Raw genomic sequence first — 23,397 nt, forward strand, 5'->3', positions numbered from 1 at the left:
ATTCTCTCTTCTGCGTCATTTATCCTAGCAGTAAGAGCCTCCATTTTTATTGCATCTCATTAATAGCCTTTTGATTTCCACCGGAGTAGATTTTAGTTTTTCTTTCTCCAGAAAGGGATTCTCGTGTCTTCTGTGCTTTCTTCAAGCCCAGCTAGTATCATTATAATCTTTATTCTGAACTCTAGTTTTTATCTTTTTCTTATATCCATACTGATTAGGTCCCTGGCAGTCAGTACTGCCTCTTGTTCTCTTTTTTGAGGTGAGTTCTTCCATCTTGTCATTCTTGCAAAAAGTAGTTGCTTTTCTATTTGTAAAATTACAGGAATTCTTTTCTTACATCTCCGGTTGAGTTCACAGATGTTCAGAATGATTTGATAGCTATCTAGCTGAATTCCAGGGACCAGACAAACCTAGGGTCCTCTACTCCTCCACCATCTTCCTCTCTACCTTTGGAAAGAAGTAACTACAGATGTTAAAGCTGGCTTTCCCACAGAATCTCCAGAGAAATGCCAAGCTAAGAGTTAGCAAATACAAAGATGAATCAACAGCTGGATGAAGAGATGTGTACAACCATTCCTGGGGAAAGGGTGTGGAGCTTCCATGCCCTCTCCAGGGGCTCCACTGTCCCTATTCCTCCACGTTGTTTACCAACCAGGGAGCTCCTGGGCCTAGCCCTTTTGTGTTTTATGGAGGCTTCATTGCATAACCTAAACAAAACTTGTCATTCACAGGAACCACATGCATTTTTGACTTTGCAGATTGTTTTTGTGTGTCTTTTTAAAAAGCTGATTACTACGTTTTCCATAGTTATTATTTCTGACCAGAATTTGGTGTGGAATGCCCTTGTTCTTGCAAGAGCCATAATGGCCTTCTTTGAGTATTTGGGGAGGATGATTCAAGATTCATAACCCTCCCAGGCACAAGCCCCACCCTCCACCACAAACCGAGCTGACATACTGATATTCAGCTCAATATTATGTATCAAATATTCTCTCAAAATTTGCAAAACAAATTTTAGTTGTTTCCGTATTATGAAAAGAAATGATCTATAAAAGTTTTATTAGTCAACATCCTTTCTTCCACTGGAAGCAATCAGACTTATAGAGAAAAAGTCAAGCTTATTATTTTCCTTTCAAACAATACCCTTGGGCAAACAAATTACTAACTCCTTTAGGGTAGAGCTTAGTGCTGGAATCTGCACACATGGGCACTCAATGAATATTACTCCACCAGGGAGGTGGATATTCTGGGTCATCTAGTAGAAAATATTTTACTATGGAAACAATGTTGACTTTCTGAAAAAATAGACAATGAGGATTACATATTTGAGGTATCTGATATTCTAAACACTTGATAAAATTATTTATTGGAATGAATTGATAAGAATCTACAAGTTCTATTTCAAGTCGCTGTACCATTCATACCATCCAGACCCCAAAATATGCAAATTTTCAAAGCAGGATCTTTCTCACAATGTTATTTCCAAGTCTCTACTTGTGAATCAATCTGAATTTCAATCCCGTCTTGGCCATCTCTTATTCTCCAGTGTGACTCAGCATTATCACATTCAAAGGATCCCTACATTAGAGAGAATTTGAACTTCAGATATTAAGATTTTTTTCTACTCCAGCTGTTGAAAACATAATTCCCAGCTCCCTTTAACATGGCAACAAAACTAGCACCAAACCTGAGGTGTATTGCAACTTGCATTTCCGTGGCCATTCTAAGCCCTGAATAATATTCTGAAACTAAAAGTAAAGAGACAAGCAAAAAAGGCAAGTTTGGTTGGTTGAACATTAGCAGCCACTTAAATCTATACAATGATGTCAATTTTTTAGAAGACGACTATGCCAAAACCATGTTAAATACATTGAACAAAACGAATTCAGTAAATATTTACTAAGTATTTATTATGCGTCAGATGCTGTTCTATTAACAAAAAGTCTGTGTTCTCAGAGAACATGTATTTTACTTGGAGAAACAGGCAATAAGTATGAAAAATAAATATGTAATAGGTCAGATGATGGTAGGCACCATGGAGAAAAGGCGGCACTGTGGTAGGTCAAGGCCAAGAGGGCCCATAAGGGGGCGGACTGCAAAACTCTTAGACCTTACTGGAGTGCACACAGATAATGGGAGATTGTCAAGGCCACAAGGACACCAAGCTACGAGGCCTTGTTGATCAGGCTCACTGTGCAGCAGAATAAGATAGTACAGGTTGTTTCTGATTGTTGAACAGCTACAAGGGATGAGGCGGAACCCACAGTTCTATGCTTCTCTACCCTGGTGGACATCTCACTCCATGTGGGAGCTGTGGAGACCATCAAATCCCAGAGAGCCTCCATGAGAAAACAAGGGAGGCTATGAGAAAGTATCCCCAATCACTTTGTTATTCTTTGCGTTAACAGTTGTTTAGAATAGGCTCTAGGGGCCAAAGATGGGAGCGGGACCATCAGTTAGGAGGCTATGACACCAATCGGAACAAGAGATGATAGTGGCTTTGACTAGCATCTTAACATTAGAAGAGTGAGACGCTGAATCCCTAATAATCTGCATTTTGAAGGCAGAGGGCACCAGATTCACTGGATTCTATGTGATGTTTATGTTTATGAAAAAAAGAGGAAGCAAGGGTGAGACCATATTTTAAGGCTGAGCAACGGAAAAAAAAAAAAAAAGAGTTGAGATGACGAAGCCATGGGAGGGTGAAGTTTAGGGAAGGAAATCAAGTTTGGCTTTGAATATAGTGTCTGGTATAACTACTGAACAAGGAAAATGGGGACTTGAAAAGATAGTAACCCATACTTTAGAAGGGATCTAAATGAGAACTTATCCAAATTGCAAAAGTTTATTTGAAGGGGTAAGTTATCTGGCTTGACCTTCATTCTAATACAATGGGAAATTGATATTTGTAGGTTGTTTTTAGTGTTTTAAGTTAATGACTATAAACCTGATCATAGGAAACGGCTATATTTTCATGTTACTTTACTTTACCCACTCCTTTCATAAAGATGAGGTTTACAATGAAGATGCTTTCACAATAAATCATGAAACAAAGATTTTCAAACATGAGCTGTCCACCAAGAATTGCACACAAATGTTCAAAAAACTTTATTCGTAACAGCCAAATATTGGAAACTGAACTATCCATACGCAGGAGAAATGATAAACAAATTGTATATTTAAGAGCGACACTACTCAGTAATCAAAAAAGAACCACTAATTCAAGCAACAGCACAGAATGTCGAAAATGTTGAGTGGAAAACGCCAGACTAAAATAATTCCATTCAAGTAAAGTTCAAGAACAGCCCAAAACTCATCTATGATCATAGAAACCAGAAAGTAGTTGCAACAGGAGTGGTCATGAGTGCAAAAGGGCACAAGTGAACTTTCTGGGGTAATGAAAATGTTCTGATCACCGTTAACACAGACATATAAAACTGTCAAAACTCATTGAACACAAATGCATTTTATTGCATGTAAATTCTATCTAAAATACGCAACAAAACATGAGCCATCTACTGAAAAGGTTACACACAGGAAAACCCAGGTTAAAAGCAATTAATCTAATGGAGCACCAAGTTTTATTCTGAGTTTCCCAGCCACCAAGGCAAAAGGGAAACAAACTGCTTAGCTCTAATATTAGTGTGTATCAGAAGAGAAAAAAATTTTCCTAACACCAAATTTAAGAATATTTGGATAAGAAGCACTAGATACTACATAAGACTTTCACTAAGACTTTTATAAAAGCACATTTTTCGTTCATTTTTCTATCAGTCCTCAACTAAAGTCAAGGGGATGCTTATGGTTCTACGAAGGCATTTCTATGGGGAGTTAAAGGAAGGTATTCACAGTAGAGTAGTTTTCTAGAGTGCCCTAGCTGCAGGGAAAGAAACTGAACTCATTCCCGAGGAACAGAGGGTTCTCAGATTTCCTAGGCTTACCTTCCAGCATGCCTCAGCCGAGTTTGTGACAGGAGTTGGGTATCAGATAATTAGGGATTGACTGAAGTGTAGTATTCTCTGGAGCTGATTAAAACTAGATATGTGGGGGTTAGCTACTGAACTTGTATTTGGTTAATTATATGTTTTGTTATAAAAAATGTTCTAAAAAACCGCCATATTCATGCCCAAATGGAAAACTATGCCTGGCTTTACTAAATCAGGGGCTTAATGGATACCTTTACCCCGGGTATTCAAGAAACTCTTCTTAGGATCCTTCCGTGCTTCTCAGCAGGGGTATAACTGACAACTTAGGCAAGGCCATACTTTGTTATGTAGGACTCCCTACTTTTAAGTCATTTAGCATCTGAGGCCCCACCCAATAAAATACAAACAGCCTATCTCCAGTCCTGTGACAACCAAGTAGTGTGCCGACATTTTTATTTCTATTTACTTACTTACTTTTTGGCCTACACTTAAAAACTTAGTTCTGCCTCCTGTGGGTCATCACTGGGCCTAAAAGAATGTTGGTATCCTTTTGAAGTTGGAAGAATCTGGCCTCAAATTCCATGGAATGACACGGCATGAAAAAAAGACAATCTTGGTTTGAAACATTTGAGGATAAATAGTATCAGTTATCACTTCCATCCCAGACAAACCTTAATACGGCCCCACAGACACTTTATTTAGAACAAGGCCGCGTCTGCAGTGAGCCGGCCGGCCGGAAGTAGCCTAAGTAAACCCTCATCAGCCCAGTGACTGGATCCACAAAATGCAGCTTGTTCAGTGTTCATCGAACATGGTCCGTTCAAACGCTGAAGACCCTCTGCCAAAAAATATTGTGGCTTTAATGAAGTGGATATTGAACTGTTTTTGTTGTTTTCCTAGCTATAGCTGACCAAGAAATGATTCTTTCATTCAATGTGAAGACCTATTATGTGCCAGGTAGAGAGGACACAATGGTGCGTAAGTTTTGCCAATAAGTCCAACGAAAGTTTTCAGGAGACAGATAATAAAGTAACATGGAGTTTAAAGGAATAGAGAGGTATAGTAGCCTCTCTGAGGAAATGTTTAATCTGAGATCTCGAGGAGCGGGAGTTAACTACATGTTTTGTTTGTGGGCAGCGTGAGGGTGGGGACAGCTGAGAGAAGACAGTTTCAGGCAGGGTCATCAGTTTACACAAAAGCCAGAGCAGAAAGAAAAAACAGTTAGGATAAGGAAAGGAGAAGGAAAACAGTTAGGTTAGGATAAAAACAGTTAAGCGGTGAACAGAAGTTTAGCCAGGGCAGAATTTTGGGCTTGGAAAGAGCTTGTTTCCCCTAAGTGCAGAACACCCTCATGAACATTTATAAAAGAAACATAATCAGACTTTTATTCAAGTCAACTCACTCAGATCCAGAATGAGAAAGCCAGCAAAGACTTTGGGAGACAGAGACAACTGGCTGGGAAATGCTGTACGATCCAGAATAAAGCTGACAGCAGGCGAGACTAGGATGGTACAGGAAGGAGTGTTTAATACAGTCAATAGATAATGAAAAGCTCCAATTATGTGCCAGTCATCCTACATTTATTGAGGAGTCTAGTGGGGGAAATATATTAATCAAACAAGCAAGAATGACAAAATATCAAAAACAGAACCTTTCCTAATGCTTCAAGAAAGATTTCTCTTGAGGAAAGCACATCTGAACTAAGTTCTGAAAGTTTACTAGAAGCCAACTAAAGGGTACAGCGGAGAATGGATGGGAATATATTTCAAGGGAGGGAAAATTGTATTTATCAAGAAACTAATGTAGCCATTGTGGCAAAATGCAAAGAGCACAAAGGAGTGCTATTAAGGTGAGACTGGAGAGGTGGGTTGGGACTAGATCAGGCAGATTAAGTAATTTGGTCCTTATCCTAAGAGCCGGGAGATGCCATGAAAGTGCTTTAAGCTAGGGGATGTGATTAAACACACACCAAATTTGTGTTTTGAAACTGTGGTGGCTGCAGCTTGAAGAATGGATTGTAGGGGGCACGGAAGTGGATGTGGTTAAGTGGGTTACACCATGACTGCAGAAGGCCAACCAGAAGACGCTGGAAGGTGGATGACTCGGAGGCTGTGCAGAGTATGGAGTTTCTGGCAGGGGCTTCTCACACAGTTCATGACATGTAAGACCACATCGTCTGACCAGAGGAAGGCATTTTCTTCTTCTTACTCACTGGGGTAAGAACAAGGTCATCTAAAAATTATGTTACACATTGAACTATTAACAATGGTCTCCCTTGGAAAAATGGGACTGAAGGATGGGAGAAAGAGGAGGGCATTCATTTTTTACCATCAACACTTCCAGGTGATTTTTTACAATAAAAATATGAATACAAATAGAAGTTTAAAAATGAATATGGAAATCCCATCAAATTATTTATAAATGTAATAAGCAGGAAAGAGCTAGGACTATCTTGCTTTATGCCATTCAGGAATGGATTTTGAGCTCTCAAGAGTCCGTTCCCACCCATTCTGGTTCTCAGGACTAATCTACAAGAGAAGGTTGGAAGAATTAAGTGTGGGATCTACAGTAAATATTTTTTAAAATCTTAAATTGTGATTAATATTTTCTCAATAAGACAAAAGTCTAACAATGATCAACGGGTAAGGAAACAGAGACTAACCCATGCTGCTTCTTCAGGTTATATATTAATGAGAAATCCCAGAGAGAAAAAAGCTAGATTGACTTAGATGAGACAATGGAATCCTAAAAAATGCTCAACTAGAACCACAAAAGAAGAAAGACAAAAATAGAACAAAGAATAAGAGCAACGAATGGAAAACAATAATGAAAACGGCAGATATTAATCCAATTATATCAAAAATCACTTTGAATGTCAATGGTCAAAAAACACGGCCTAACTGTATGTTGTCTACAAGAAACCAACTTTACATATAAAGACACACAGATAAAAAGTAAATGGATAGAGAAAAATATACTATGGAAACATTACTCAAAAGAAGTAGGAAAAGCTGTATTAATTTCAGACAGAACTGAATGCAAAGTAAGGGAAGGTATCACTGACAAAGGAGAGTATTACATAATGATACAGGGGTCAATTCTCTAAGACATAATCATTCTTAGTGTATGCAGCTAACAACAGAACATGAAACTACACAAGGCAAAAACTGCAAGAATAGACTACTCCGCTATCACAGTTGGAGGCCAGTCAACACCCCTCTCTCAAAAATGACAAACCAAGCACGCAGAAAGTCAGTAAAGACATAGCTAAATTCAACAACACCATCAATCTATAAATGGCTGCAACAGGGGCAGAACCCATTTTTCTCAAGGTGTCATGGAACATTCACCAATATAGACCACATTCTGGGTGCTAAAACACATTTTAACAAATTTTAAAAAACTTAAAAAAAATTTAAAAGAACAGAAAACATTGTCTAATCTCAAACCACAATGGCCATTATTTAGTTTGAACTAAAAAGAAACACAACTTGTCAAAACTTGTGTGATGCAGCAAAAGCAGTGCTTAGAGGTGAATTTATGCACTGAATGCATATATTAGAAAAGAAGAAAGATCTAAAGGGAATAATCTAAGTCTCCACCTTAGAAAACTAGAAAAATAAGTGCAAATTAATTCCAAAGTAAACAGAAGAAAAGAAAGAATAAAAATCAGAGCAGAAATCAATGAAATTCAAAATAGGAAATCAATAGAGAAAAGGCAACAAAACCAAAAGCTGGTTCTATGAAAAGATCAAGTAAATCAGTAAGTGCCTAACCAGGCTAACTCAAGAAAAAAAAGGGAGAACACAAATTACTAATAACAGAAATAAAAGAGGAGCTATCACTATAGATCCCATGGAAATTAAAAGGGTAATAAAGGAAAGCCATGAACAGGTAAGTCTGTGCCCACAAACTTGATAACCTAGAAGAAATTAATTCCTTGAAAGACACAAGATGAGATTATCTGAATGGGCCTGTATCTATTAAAGAAATGGAATCAATAATTAACCTTCTAAAACACAATGTCCAGATGGGTTCGCTGGTGAATTCTATCAAACATTTAAGGAAGAAATTATACCAATCCTCTGCAATCTCCTTCAGAAGACAGAAGCAGAGGGAATACTTGCCAACTCATTCTATGAGGCCAGCATTACCAAATATCCAAACCAGACAAAGACGTTACCAGAAAACTACAGACCAAATCTCCCTTGAACATAAACTCAACAAAATATTACCAAATCAAACACAAAAAAGTGTTAGAAGAATTATATACCATGATCAAGTGAGATTTATCCCAGATACTCAAGGCTGGTTCAGCATTCAAAAATCAATTAACGTAATCCACCACCAACAGACTAAAAAAGAAAAATCACATGATCTTATCAACAGATGGAAAAAAACCATTTGACAAACTCCAATACCCATTCAAGATAAAAACTCTCAGTGAACCAGCAGCACAGAGGAACTGCCTCAACTTGATAAAGACTGTCTATACAAAATCTACAGCTAACATCACACTAGTGGTGAGAAACTAGCAGCTTTCCCACTCTCAGGTACAGGGCAAAGATGTTGCCTCTCACCACTTCTCAACATCATACTGGAAGTCCTTATTAATACAAGACGACAAGAATAGGAAACAAAAAGTATAGACTGGGAAGGAAAACAAAGAGATATTAAAAATAGCATTGCAAGTATGAGAAGAAAACAGATGTTAAGTATCAGAATTAACAGTTAAGATCTATCTGGGCATAGGGAAGGAGATGGGAGATTGCCTTTTTTTAAGTTCCTTTTGGTAGTACTTGATTTCTATTTGCATCTATTAGTTGAATAATTTTTTGAAGAGCAAATGCAAAAGGAAAAACTGCCAGAACAGATGGAAATAATCATGGATATGTATATAAAAGCTTATTAAAAGGAACATCTCAGTGTTCTTAATGGCAAAAATGTCCTAAAATTACCAAAATGTTCAATGAGAGAGAACTCACTAAAAATTATCATACATCGGGGTGTCTGCGTGGCTCAAATGGTTGAGCGTCTGCCTTCGGGTCGGGTCATGATCTCCGGGTCCTGGGATCGAGCCCCATGTCCGACTCCGGGCTCAGCGCCGGGAGTGTGCTTCTTCCTCTCCCCCTGCCTGTGCTCTCCGTTCTCTCTTAAATGAATAAATATTTAAAAAAAAATTATCATACATGTACAATAGATATAATGCAGCCCTTAAAATGTAGAATTTTCAATGATATGGGAAAGTGTTTATGATGTATAAGGAGGGAAAAGACTGTAAAACCATAAAGACATGTTAAGAAGTCAAGTGTACACACCAAAATAATCAAAACAGGAAGTTCTTGGTAGGGAATATACAACTTCTGTTTTCCTTGTGCTTTTATCTATTTTCCAAATCCACCAAAAACATGTCGCTATTCGTAAGATAACTAGTTTTAACAACACACACTCTCAAAATTTTGTTATGATTATTTCTGTGTGATGGAACTGTGGATGATCTTAATTTGCTTTTTTTCATTCCTTTGTTCATTCATTCCAATTGTCCACTGGTGGTAAAGACAATGCTGTATGTCATTATGCTTCTCTTTACACACAGGACAATGACATTTCTCCATATTCCTTACCATTGGCCTGGGGTCATATGGCTGGGCTCCGGTCAGGTCAGTAGAAAAGGAGAAAAGATGTATGCCTGTCTGTCAGGCCCAGCCATAAAACCCTGCAGGATCTACCACTCTAGCTCCTCTCCTTCCACAGAAGATTTGAGGAGTCGAAGCTGACACTGTTACACAAGACAGAGAAATCTGGATCCCTGGGAGCCTGGAGCCCTCCTGCCACAGTGGAGCATGATAAAAGTAGATAAATTCCTACTTTCTGAAGCCACTGAGATGTTGGGGGTTGTTAACAAGCAGTTCATCTATTCTAACTAATAGAGCATTACTGTTATCCGTGGGAAAACACAAACTAAAATGCTCCTTCCAAAATACAAATCTTCAACAGCACCTCATGATCTACTGAATGAAGTCCTCAAGATGGTACACAAGGTCCTCCATAACCTGGCTCCATGCGCCTCACATCCCAAATATCTCATTGTCCCTCCTGAACACTCCCAAAGTTCCTGGACCTGGTCCTCCCTCCCCATTACAGTACAGATCACGACTGTATTGTAATTAGGTATCCATTTACCAGGTCCTTTCCCTAGATTGTGAGTCTCTTCTAAGCGAGCAGTTGTCCTCCTCCTTCACAGAAATATCTTTAACACTTAACGCTATCTGCTGGGCATATAAGTGATGCTAGTAAGTAAGTAAATAATGTTTTCTTTAGAGTTCATAGCCCCCTAAAAAACATGAAACTTTAGAGCCTGGAAGGTAAAGAAAAACAGCTCTCATTTTATCAGAGTATATTTTCTTCTAAAATAAATTCTCCATCTCTGAATATCTGACTAGCCTAAAGCTCTTACGATATTACTGAAATAAACCCAGGAGTCAGGAATGAAATGTCTTTTTGGACTAGAACCGGTTCCTAGACCAAACTGTTCACGGGTTTGTGAAACTAAAAATTCTGATCCCTAAATTCAGAACTGAAAATTTTTTATCTTATGAATTTACAGTGAAATTACTGATTTATATTTATAAAATATATATATATTAAGATGTATTTATTTTAGAGAGAGCATGCAATGTGGGGGGGGCACAGAGGGAGAGAGTGGGAGGAAAGGAGAGAAACAGACTCCACACTGAGTGTGGAGCCCAATACCACAGACCCTGGTATCACAACCTGAGCCAAACTCAAGGAGTCAGACGCCCAACCAACTGAGCCACCCAGGAGCTCTGAAATTACTCTTAGATATTTTAAATGGTGGTGGATTCTAAATTATTTCAGATAGGAAGTAACCTTGGAAATATAAGAATCATTATTACAACCTGAAATGCTCCATTTGTAAAGGAGACACTCACGGAAAAGCAGCATATTTTATGCTCCTTGGAAACTTTAGGGTTAATAATAGCCCTTCCAGTAACTGCAAAAACATTAGTTTAAAATGTATTACCGCAGCATCTGTCAAGGTTGAGTCTTAGATGTTACTTCAATAGTATCCATGAAAAATATAACTTATTTTAAAAGTTTATTTTTATTTTTAAAAAATCTACAATTTTACCCACTGTATATAGTGAACTGAATTGTTAAGAAATACTTTTTTTTTTACATGGATTATCTTAAGATATAAAGAACCAAATAACTCTTTGGCTTTGTTATATGGGAAAAACAACACACAGTCCTTTAGTCAAACAACTTTGTGATATTTATATTCCATTGCACAGATATGGATTATACAAATTAGTAACACAAGTTATTTCTTAAATTCCAAACATTTTCTAAAATATTATTACAGCAGATGTCTAGGATATTAAAACATCGAGGTGGAAATCATACTCTAAATAGTTAAATATGACACTGAAAATACTGCACATTTTAATTAGAGGAAAATTCAAATGTGTGCTCAAATGCTCTAACGAACTAAGTAGCAGGGCAGCTAACAACTACTAGTAAGTCACCGTGGTCCATTTTTACGTATGCGTATATATGACTATTCTTTAGATAACCCCTCCTCTGGAAAATGCATAATTCAAACGTAAAACTCTGGATAAATGATTTAAAGAAATTTAAATTCTTCCTAACACATAAGATCTATGGTGAAGTGTATTATTATCTATGACTTCATACAACCACTAACTCAAGATGAAAGACACCACACTTGGAAAGAAGAAAAGATTTTTAAAAGGTAATGGTTTTAATTGAATTAATGAGATGAAAAGATAGTGAAGCCCTGTTTGCTACTTACATGAAAGAAGATCTTAAAAAATAATCACTGCACAAAATACAAAGGGTGGGGTTATGCTGCGATATTAAATTTTTCTCCCATAATTTTTCTCTTGACTGTTCAAGGACAAATTACAGTTTCCACAGCAAATTTGTTTTCAAAATGCCGAATTGTAACACAATTGCTGACTTCACGTTTCTGAATACCTGTTTGGGAGGGAAAAATTTTTAAATTTCTGGTTCTTTAGTAATTCATACTTATCTTCATAGTTATTATTTATACATATGAAAATATTTTACTCTATACTCCATAAACTTCTATAGTTTGATTTTTTTTTTAACACTGGAAAAAATAATTTTCCTCTCTTGTCTAAACTAAGTATCTTAACAGGTCTTAGTTACCAATAATAAGCCACATGCAAATTTATGACCTTGAAGGTAGTGGAAATATTCTGTATCTTGACTGTGGTGATAATTCGTTAAAACTCAGAACTGCACACTAAAGAGGGTGAATTTCATTATACGTGTAAGTCTGGCTTTAAAAAAAAAATTACCAACTATAAGGGAAATGAAAGGAAATGGGGGAGACACCGTCATTCTTGTTTTTCAGTTAAAAAAAAAAAGTTAAATGACTTGGCAAAGCTACATTACTTATGTCAATGCTCTTAATTCTTCAGCCAAATTCTAATTAACCTGTGATTATCCTTAACATGATCCAAAAGGCAAACTCTGTTTAGAATCCAAATCCCTCAGCACACACCTGGACAGCTTCTCCAGAGACCCTCTGGAAAAGAAGAACTCCTACACAGTGTGACTGAACCAAAGTGGGGGGAAGAAGGTTGGACTGGGTGACTACATGGGAAGTGAGGTAACAAGCATCTCAAGGCACTGACACTTTGCATTCACCTAATTCTCTCTTCTATGAAAAGAGTGGATTTAGAATTTAGATGATTCTCTGGAAATCTAGAAATACTATGTAGTGATACAGTATAGTATGACTTTCTTACTCGTGGCAAGCACACTGCTAACAATACCAGCTTACATCTGAATCTAGCTCAATATCATGAAGTGAAACAACAAGCTTTTATGCCAGGACTCTAATCTTTAATGGTAAAAAGTATTACCTCTGATGGTTTCTCTACGTTGCAGTTTGTAAGTTTCCTTGTCATGGCACAGTCGGTAAATAAAGAAACCCAGGTGATCCACGTTTTCAATGCGATCAGTGATAACCATGTGTTCGTGAATCAGATATGACTGAGGCAAATAGGTTCCAGCCTACATGTGGAAGACATATGAATACCTCAAAACACACACTGAACAGATGAGGAAAGGTATGGAACAGAGGCTGGCAAACTACTGTCCACCATCTGTTTCCATGAGTAAAATTTTATTGCAGTAGAGTCATGCCCATTTGTTTATATACTGTCCAAGAGTTGAGTAGTTTGCAACATAGATCTTATTTCTTGAAAGCCTACTATTTATTTTTATGAGGCCCATTAGGAAAACTTAGATAATAAATTAAGAGATTGTATTTTATTTCAAAATATAAATTAATAAAAGGAAAAAACGCAAAACAGCCAAGTCTTAATTCTTCTTTCTAAAACTCTTAGCTATATTTCCAGTAAGATGGGCACTTATAGGGCTAATATCTCAACTGGTAATTCTAAGATGCTGTAACATCATTATTAGTAAGAAATACTTGAGGGGCGCCTGGGTGGCTCAGCTGTTAAGCATCTGCCTTCGGCTCAGGTCATGATCCCAGGGTCCTGGGATCAAGCCCCTCAGGCTCCCTGCTCCGCAGGAAGCCTGCTTCTCCCTCTCACACTCCCTTGCTTGTGTTCCCTCTCTTTAAAAAAAAAAAAAAAAGAAAGAAAGAAATACTTGAACAGGGGCACCTAGGTGGCTCAGTCGGTTAAGCATCTGCCTTCCTCTTGGGTCATAATTCCAGGGTCTTGGGATCAAGCCCCACGTCAGGCTCTCTGCTCAGCAGGAAGCCTGCCTCTCCTTCTCCCCCTCCCTCTGCCTGCCACTCCCCCTGCTTGTGCCCTATCAAATAAATAAATAAAATCTTTAAAAAAAATATTTGAACATCTTATACCTTTATGTTAATAAGTAACTCCAGCAGGTTTCTCGGTGGCATAACAATGGAAGTGTTCAGTGGAATCACATAGCACTTATCCAGATTAAGATCTAAATAGGCTGTGAGTTTCTGGAAAGAGAAAGATACATTTTCATTAGATTAATATTTGTAACACAGGCAGCATCTGGAGTTTTAAGAATAACCTGTACCATTAAAATGGGTTGGCTTTAGAATAGGTAAATCACTTGCATTTCAACAAATGAAGTATTTGATGGGATAGGAACAGAAGGTAGTAATGAGAGGCAAAATTATTGCTACTACTAATTCTTATCAGCGGTTTGCTTCTATAAATGATTAACAATAAACTGTTAAAACTAACTGCAAATAGCCTATCATCTGATTAAGAGATATAGTCAGTTCTCTTTTAAGCCCTAACATCCTCCAAGGTACCCATCTGTTACATGTAAAAATGAACTTCTCTCCTATGCATCTAGAATGGTACTAGTTACTACCATCCTTAGAGAACTGAAATAATTAAATGATTTTGTGTTCTTGTGGTTCAGATGGAAGAATATGGTTGAGAAAGACTGACTCATAGGATGGTTTCGACGACTAAAATGAGTGAAGCCATGTAAACACTTAGATTTCTAAGAGCTCAGTGTTAGTTATTATTTACTATTTGCTTTGGATAGGCTTATTATCTTGAAGTGCATAATTTTTCAAACTGCTTTATAAACAGATGTATTTATCAGACATGAAAATTCATGCCTGATTTCATCAGATGTATTTATCAGGCATGAAATATTTGCAAAGCTAACTTCAGTGATATGCCTGAATGTTCAAACTGGCAAACTTACATACACATGCAAAATCCAGGATAATACATAAACTTCTGAATTTCAGAATCCTGGTTTAAGAAACAAAACATTCTTGGGACAAAAATTATTGGGGCAATTTAAATATCAACTAGGTGTTAAATAATGCTGTATTATCATGTTCATTTTCTTAGATGTGATAGTGATATAGGAGTTATATAGAAGAGACAATAGTTCAACAGGGGCAAGTGTCAAATATGAGAAAAAGACATTAAGAAAATACGGTAAAACTCTGGAACTAGGTGGAAGATTTGGGATATTCACTGTGTTCTCATTTCATCTTTTCTGCATCGTATAACAATATTCAATACTAGGAGGAAATGCAGAATGAGAACTTGAAAATTGATGAACAAATGATGCAGAATTAAAATTACTAATTTCTGAAAATTCTACAGAGAAATGGGACCATGAATCACCTCTTACCTAAGAAAACGAGCGCATAAGAAATAGTAGCAATTTACTAGCAAAGGAGCAGCAACCAGAAGATGGGCTTTAAGGGAGATAAGGCAAAGGGAAGTCAGGGTCACTGAGGGTCTGCTTCAGACAAAGAGCTCATCAAATGTTGGATAGTTTACCTTGTAAGGAACATTTTTTTCTTTAAATAACAAGTAAACTCTAAATATTAGAAATTAGCAAATACTGAAATTAAAACTATAAAAAGCACCAACTAAAGAACATGCTTTTTTTTTTTTTTTTTTAAACAGTTCCAGGAACCTGGCTCACCTTGTTGAAGTCATGAACAATGTTGGCAGGGTCACTATCTGCAAATTCTGGGACAGGCACACTGATGAATTCAACCTCATCTTCCTCAAAGATCTTAATATTTTCCTCAATTGTCTGGTAGCGAGCAGCCGGGGCATCTGCAGAAGGCTCGTTTAAGATGACATCATCTTTGATATACTTTATTCCACAGTAGTACACGTCATCTGGCTATAAAGAGTTTAAACACTATTTCAGCAATTCAGTGGGAGACAGGTTTTAAATGTAAGCATTACTTAAGCTGCCACTGCTATCTAAATAGCATTTTGCTTGCAAACTCTTACTTTTAGATGACAAGTCAGACAGTTTAATTACAGAGTTAACATATTCTTTAAGATGGGGTTTTGAAGCATTGTTAAAAAAAAGGTTTCAGAAGGAGAAAAGCAGCTCATTTTTCCCTTACTTTTTGTAGTCGACAAAAATAGAATTTAAAGCAATTATTCATCTGGTGACAAGTAAATTTGAAGAAATAGTCCTATTTTCACCTGTAGGCATTATTTTTACAAAAGAATATATTCAGAAATGAATGTTTTTTTCTGAAAGACTATACCTTTAAGATTTTTTGATGTGATTCACTGATTAAATGATTTTTCTCTTATTGGCCAAAAAACGGATAGTTTTTCTATATTTTTACAGGTATACAGGTAGTTGTGATTTTTTCCCTAAAATATATCACAATTAAATGGAACATATCTGATTATAGCAATCATTATAAAGACTTTTTTTAAAAAGTATACATAAAGGCTAGGAGTATGTAACAAAACGTCAAGGCAAAAATATTTCTGTATGATAGAATTACAAATTGTTTTTTCCAAATCAAACACATTTCTTGTAAAAAAAAAAAAAACTGCATTAAAAAAGATGACTAGTATTTCAATAATGTCTACCAACATGCAAATAAGCATGAAAGGTACACATCCTCTGGCAGAATGTTTCATTATTTCAATAAAATCTATTTGTCAACAGTCTCTCCAAATTTTAAAATGTTAAAAAAATAAACTTACTAAATTATTGTCAAGAGAAATGTATCACAGAACAGAGATCATAAATCATGATTTTTATAAGAAAAATCTGTCTTAGCCCACTAGGATTATGGACTACTATTAAACACTCTTAAGTTACAAAATGATGGTCACCACAAATGACTTGACTTCACTGCTGAAGTTACACAATCCTTAAAGAGAAACCAAAGGCTGGGAAAGAGGTGGAGACACGTGGTGCCACTGAACTCGGTGTCCAGGAGTAAAGGCAAATTGTAGGTGAGTCCAAACTGGCTATCAAGTTAAGAGTCTATCAATATGGCAACATTTGATGCTGTCTGATGTCCCTACTCAATCGGCAAATAATAATACTATACCTTAGCTACTAGTTAGAACAGCAAAATGAAGGTCAGTTAATTCTGAAAAATCATCCAATAATCTGTCCTCTTTAGGCAGCAACATTTCAAAACAACATTATTCTGCTTTTAGTAACTGCCCAATAGGCTCAGCAAACTTATGTTCGGATTTTTTTTTTTATTGTTAGTCGCCATACAGTACGTCATTAGCTTTTGATGCAGTGTTCCATGATTCATTGTTTGCGTATAACACCCAGTCCTCCATGCAATAGGGTGCCCTCCTTAATACCCATCACCGGACTAGCCCATCCCTCCACTCCCCCGCCCAAACCCCTCAGTCTGTTTCCTGGAGTCCATAGTCTCTTGTGGTTCATTCACATTTTTTTATAATAATTTTTTATTATATTATGTTAGTCACCATACAATACATCCCTAGTTTTTGATGTAAAGTTCTATGATTCATTACTTGCGTGTAACACCCAGCGCCCCATGCAATACGTGCCCTCCTTAATACCCATCACCAGTCATTCACATTTTTAAACACAGCTTTAAAATAGGACCACCGGCGTGGCCAAAGGCCACAGACAAAACATGCAGGCTGAGAACAAATTTGGGCCAATTTTCTAATAGCATGAAAGAAAGGCAAAAAAGTCCTTTGCATTTTTCCACTTACTTGAAGTGCAAAATATTTGTACAGGTATGCCCCTCCTAGAATGACACCTGCAAGCATAAATGCTAGTCCAAAGCACATGCACCAACACCAGGCTCTTCTTTGGCCAACTGGTACCACTTCGTCTGGGTCCTAAAATATGAAAAAAGACCAACAATGGTCAATATTGTATTTCCAGTCAGAATCACAGAAAGCTCAGGATTCAAAGACGCCTAAATTCAAAGAAGCCTATTATCATTTTATAAACAAAGATAATAAACCAATGGACCCAGGTCTCTAATCCAAATCAACCCAGGATTTATTAGGTGGTGGTGCCAGGACTCACCACAATGCCTCTTGAGCTGAGCCATCAGTCTCTTGGGAGAGTTTTGCCTTCTAACTCTCAACACCGCTGCTCCTCCCACCTCCAGAACATAGCAGTACACCGTAATTTCTATTTTCTGTGCACAACTTTGGTGATTAAAATATCTTCTAACATTTAAAAATTCAGAAAAGGCTACAACACAGCTTTGTCCTGCAATGTCCTGCTGAGCCTTATATACAACCTCAGTGTGTATTACACTGTATTATAAAATTATGTATCAGCCTGCTACAGGTAGCTCATATTTCATGGCAGGTATCAAACCACTCCTAACAATACACAAGAAAAAGTAACAGGAAAATAAGGGACAGAACAAATAATATGCAACAAATTATTTAAACAACTGGAGTCTTGAAATAATCCTATCATTTTACTGCCCTACCCTAAACAAATCCCAGTTTGACAAAGGTCATTATAAGATAGAAGCAGTAGAAAAATGAGAAAAGATTCAACAGAAAAAAAAAATTATGAAGTCAAGAGACATACAGTTAATTAGAAATTTGATTCTGATCCACTCAAGGAAATAATTGAGCCTTAGAATGTCAAATGGGGTCACAATATTCAGTCCTTTAAATACCCGCTTTGCCCTTCTAACTCAGTCACACTACTCTGTCACTTCAGATTTATAGCTGATTTCTGATTTGTACCCAGGTTCATGTCAAAGAGCTGACAAATGGATTAGCTGCTAGTGTTATCTAACTCATGGCTCAGGATGTATTGTACATACAGCAAAAGGCAGGCTCCAACTGACTTGAAAATGTCATCAAAGACGTTCTGGTTAGTAGTATATATGTACAGCCTCTCAAGTATGGGACTCTGATCTTTGCTTGGAAAACTCCATATAGGACGTATTAAGGGAGAATGTAGATTTGATCCACATCTCTATAGATAAATAGGATATAAATTAAAAGGAAGAAAAAGTGTATCAACAATGCTGGATATGGTTCAAGCATGAATACAGTTAAGAAAGAATGAAAGCTAAGGTTATGTTTTCAATGCTAAGATGAGGAATTTCGACTTGTTACTACTGAGAAAAAGCCCAAGCCCAGATGTCCCAAACAACCAAGAACACTTTAGGGCTAGACAGTGCGCGACTAGGTTAACTGAGGTCTTAAACACAGAATTTAACACTGTACAACAAATGCCTTTTAACTTAAGGATTGGATCAGACACTGTGAGAGCATTTACACTCTGCTGTAGTAGGTGAACTCGCCACTGTACTGCACAGACTTAAGACAAGTGTACTACAAAGTAGCAGGTGAAAAAAATAAGCCTAGAGTAATTTATCAAGTCACGTAAGATATTCCATCTGTAAACAGAAAGTTACAAGAATTCCAGGGAGTCATAAGCTAATATGAAACCTGAATGATAAAGTCTAGTATTTTGCTTGAGCCCTTGTCTGATGTAAATATCTAAGGAAATAAGAAAGAGTTCCCAGCATAATTAATTTAAGGGTGGGAACAGGGTGGGGGGGATGGAAATGACAGATGGAAACAGCCATTTCCAAACATTTGGTATCAGCTGCTGAGACAGTCAAATGTGCGTACAACACCCACCCTGTTTGGCAGACTCCCTTCTCTAGTAGCACATAAATGAATATCCAAAGACCATGGGCAGACACTTATAAAAAAAAAAAAATGCAGCCCCAACTGTCAAATTGATGACAAGTTTCTGGGCTTTTTAATATATCATTTTTAACTGGTCAGCAAATTTCAAGAACACATTATAAATGTCTACTACGTGCCAAGAGCTGTGCTAGGCACTGGTAGATAGCCCCTGCCAAGAAAGAAATCATTCAGATCAGCCTGGAAAATAAATACACAAAGAGAATATAAACATGATATGGGCTCTAACAGAAGAATGTAGAGCACAGAAAAAGGGGCAGTGTTTGGAGTAGACCTCCCAGAGGAGAAAATACTAGAGTGGAATGTTGAAGGACAAATGCTCATTACCCACACAGAAGACAGTTAAAGGGCGTTATATTTAAGGCAAAGAATGAATAAAATCATGGAACCAGAATGCATGATATCTCCAAGGACCACATGTGCTATGGCTGGCATGCCCAATATGTGGGGAGAGTACAAGAAGAATGGAGAGGTAACTGGGACAGATCACAAAGGGCCTTTATATACCATGCTATGGAGTTTGAATGCTCATGTTCATTCAAAAAAAAATCACATTTCTGGACAATGACAATTAAAAAAAATTAAATTTCTCTATGAATTTAATTTATAAAATGCTTCACTTATCCACAGGTCATTTTTTCAGCACTTCAACAATATGAACCATGGCTTAAGAATCAGAAACTAAGTCTTCGAATGACCATATCATAGACCCAAGTCCATAAACCGCAGTCATGTACTTCCTAAAGGACTATCGGGTCTTCAATATCTATCTGATCTCTTTTTTTTCCTCTTAATTTCTAGCGATCATTTCCCACCTTGCATTAGAATAATTCACTCTCTCCCTACCAGGCTATAAGGTTCTTGTGATTATCCATTCATACTTACTTTGCATTACCGGTAGCTCTGAGCCCAGCTTAGTACTTGGTTGGCTCTCAACAAATATTTGATGAGTGAATGAAAATTTGGATTTGTTTTTAGAGCTTGGTTATTTATTTTTTTAATGACCCATAAAAGTTACATCGACAGCCAGCACGATAATGAGGGGTCGGGGCAACGTAAGAATTCATAACACACAACAGATAGTGGCTATTTAGCGAAAGAACAGCAGCTCTAAGGACTTTACCCAGTTCAACCTTTATTAGGGACCTATTACTTGGAATATACTGTGCAAGATCCTTTGGGAAATCCAAATGTGATTAAGGCATGGCTCATGTCTTAAGTAATTTACAGTCAAAATTAACATTATTCATGAGAGAGAAATGACATGCCATATTACAATCTGAGTCATGGAGAAAGCATTAAAATATATTGAAGACAAAAAAGTTCTTAAGTGATTTATTAAAAGTGTGTTTTAAATGATTAACACTGGAAGAGTAAGCTTGAAGAAAAGGCCACATATGTAAGATTTAAGAAGAAAATCCCCGTGACCATCTCAAAATACGTCGAAAACGCATTTGACAAACCCCCAACTCCCATTCATAATAACATTTCTTTGCAAACTGGAAAGAGGTGAAACTCTTTAACATGAATAAGGCTAATAATGATCAAAAACCCACAGCAAACCTCATAATTAATGGTGAAACTTCAGACGTACACCATTAACCTTTCAAGTCAGGAATTATGAGGGTTGCCCACTAAAACCGATTCTTTGTTTTCATCCAACATTATACTAGAGATCCTAGCTAGTACACAATTGAGAAGCACAAGAACAGATACAAAGATTACAAAAAAGAATGCAAAGCTATCATTATGTGTATATTACTGTCTAGAAAATCTGAGAAAGGAAAATCATTCAAACTAATTAAAGTTCAGCAAGATCGCTGAAGATCAGTAATTAAAAGTCAACTAGTCAAAGGTCTATATATTAGTCATACCATCATTATTCATAATAGCCACAAACTAGAAACAACACAAGTATCTACTAAATGATGGGTGGTTAAATTGTGGTATATTCATACTGAATCAAAAATAAGCTAAGTGAAACAAATCCAACATAAAAGATTACTTATTGCATGATTCCATTTTTATGAAATTCCAGAAAAGGCAAATGTAGTAACAAAAAGTAGCTCAGTGGTTGCCATGGCCAAGAATTGGTGAGGGGGAGATTAAAGATATATAAGGAAATTTTTTTAAGATAATGGAAATATTTCGTATCTTGATGGTGGGGGATATACAACTTTATACAATTACCATAAATTCAATCAAGTCATACACACAGAATGTGAGAATTTTATTGCATGTAAATTATATTTCAATATAGGAAGTGTGGGGCGGAATCAACTGAGTTCTTATGTACCAGGCAATAAGAGAAAGTCTAATGACACCAAGTTCTACGGGAAGTGTGGAGCAATAGGAATCGAGAACCTTCAGTTGGCAGGAGTTGGTGTAACTGCTTGGAGAACAATTTGGCAGTATCTAGTAAAATTCAACACATGCGCGCGCGCGCACACGCACACCCTATGACCCAGCAATTCCATTTCTAGGAATGTGGTCCTAGATAAAGTTTTATACATGTACATGAAGAAAAAGGTCCAATAATGATTACTGCAGGATGGTCAATAAGGAAAAAATTAGAAATGACCTACACGTCCATCAAGTGGAGAATAAAGTATTATAGGTTCATATAATAATAACTAAAATGAAATCAACTAGCATAGCTGATTTTAAGATCTCAGAAACATAATGCCAAATTATGGGGGGTGGGAAGGCAAGCTGGACATTACCAGTCTATGATATTCAAAGACTTTAAAAACATATCAATTGGTACTACAAATTCTCTGGTTTTGTATGCTTGGCCTAATTTAAACAAGTCACAGAGACATTTCCTCCCCTTGTACCGCAATAAAACTGGTGCACCTTAAATTATGCTGATAAGGTAAAAAAGCTCCCACGGGTGCTGTACAATTATCATCTCATTAATCTTCCTAAAACCTCAGATTTTTACCCCAGTTTACAAACGAAGACGCTGAAGCACACGCTGGCCTATAATCACCCCTCTACAGTAGTAAGGAAAGACACAGTTTTTGGAAGCATTCTTGCTCTCTCACTGTACTAATTTCTGATTCAAATAAATCTTATCATATTATAAAGTAAAATTACTTAACCAATTATATTTTAAGCAAAATGAAGGATAAATTCTGTTCTGGTACTTCAATTAGTTAAGAATTAGGTCACCTCAGTCAGTTCCCTAAGAGGTTTCAGTAAATGTGCTTCCATTATCAACTTAACTCAGACAAAACACAAGAGTTTTCATATAATTTTGTTTCTGTTCCTATACGAAGTAATCACTTCACATCCTCAGGCACTTCTATTTGAGCCTTCTTTATAGGATGAATGAAGACATTTTTTCCCCAAAGCTCTCAGATATACTATTATGCAATTATTATAGCGAATGAAATCACAAAGCTTTAGGAACCAGAATATAAAAGAGGAAAACATCTCTTAGGGTTTAAAAATTGTATTAGCAAAGAAAGAAAAAAAGAGTGAGAGAGAGGAAGGGATGAAGAAGGGAGGGAAGAAGAAAAGGAGGAAGGGAGGGGGAGAGAGATGGTATAAAAATGCTTTAAGTATAAAAATGATACAGAAATATAGAGAAGAATCAATACAATTTATTCAACTCAAAGTAGCATGAACTACTGAACCTTCAGAAATATATTTAGTTATTTAGAAACATGTACATTTTTAAAACACATTTGGTTAATATGGATAAACATGGGAGATTCAAAGGCCAGCTGCCCATGGATGTGTCTGGCCTATACACTATTTTCCAAAATACAGAATTAACTGCCGACATGAAAATAAAATTTAATGATTCAAATTTTTACAAATGAGTTTCTCATTGATGTTCTAGTTTTCTCGACTCCTCATAATTTTTCTCCCCAGTTGAAGACCAAACATACCAAATTCTATTCTACTACATTGCTTAGTTTTGAACTTTTATCTTCATTCCT

General features: G+C 36.7%; 1 protein-coding gene and 1 long non-coding RNA gene across 2 annotated transcripts in view; both read right to left on the reverse strand.

The window, feature by feature from the left end:
• Window positions 1–1,884: 1,884 nt before the first annotated feature.
• Window positions 1,885–10,617, reverse strand: LOC103677599. The gene is made up of 2 exons (XR_572455.2): window positions 8,927–10,617; window positions 1,885–6,137 (listed from the first exon to the last, which is right to left on the reverse strand). It is a non-coding gene; the product is annotated as an uncharacterized LOC103677599 (long non-coding RNA).
• A 583-nt stretch (window positions 10,618–11,200) lies between these two features.
• Window positions 11,201–23,397, reverse strand: part of ITM2B (integral membrane protein 2B) — a 26,690-nt gene continuing 14,493 nt past the window's right edge. Inside the window, exons 2-6 of the mRNA XM_040622781.1 lie at window positions 17,465–17,593; window positions 15,420–15,626; window positions 13,840–13,950; window positions 12,866–13,016; window positions 11,201–11,948 (exon numbers count right to left, since the gene is read on the reverse strand). Coding sequence (XP_040478715.1) covers window positions 11,863–11,948; window positions 12,866–13,016; window positions 13,840–13,950; window positions 15,420–15,626; window positions 17,465–17,593 — 684 coding nt within the window. The 3' untranslated portion in view covers window positions 11,201–11,862. The remainder of the gene's footprint in view (window positions 11,949–12,865; window positions 13,017–13,839; window positions 13,951–15,419; window positions 15,627–17,464; window positions 17,594–23,397) is intronic.

This window comes from Ursus maritimus, unplaced genomic scaffold (genome assembly GCF_017311325.1).
Source record: "Ursus maritimus isolate PB19 unplaced genomic scaffold, ASM1731132v1 scaffold_10, whole genome shotgun sequence".
Lineage (NCBI taxonomy): Eukaryota > Metazoa > Chordata > Mammalia > Carnivora > Ursidae > Ursus > Ursus maritimus.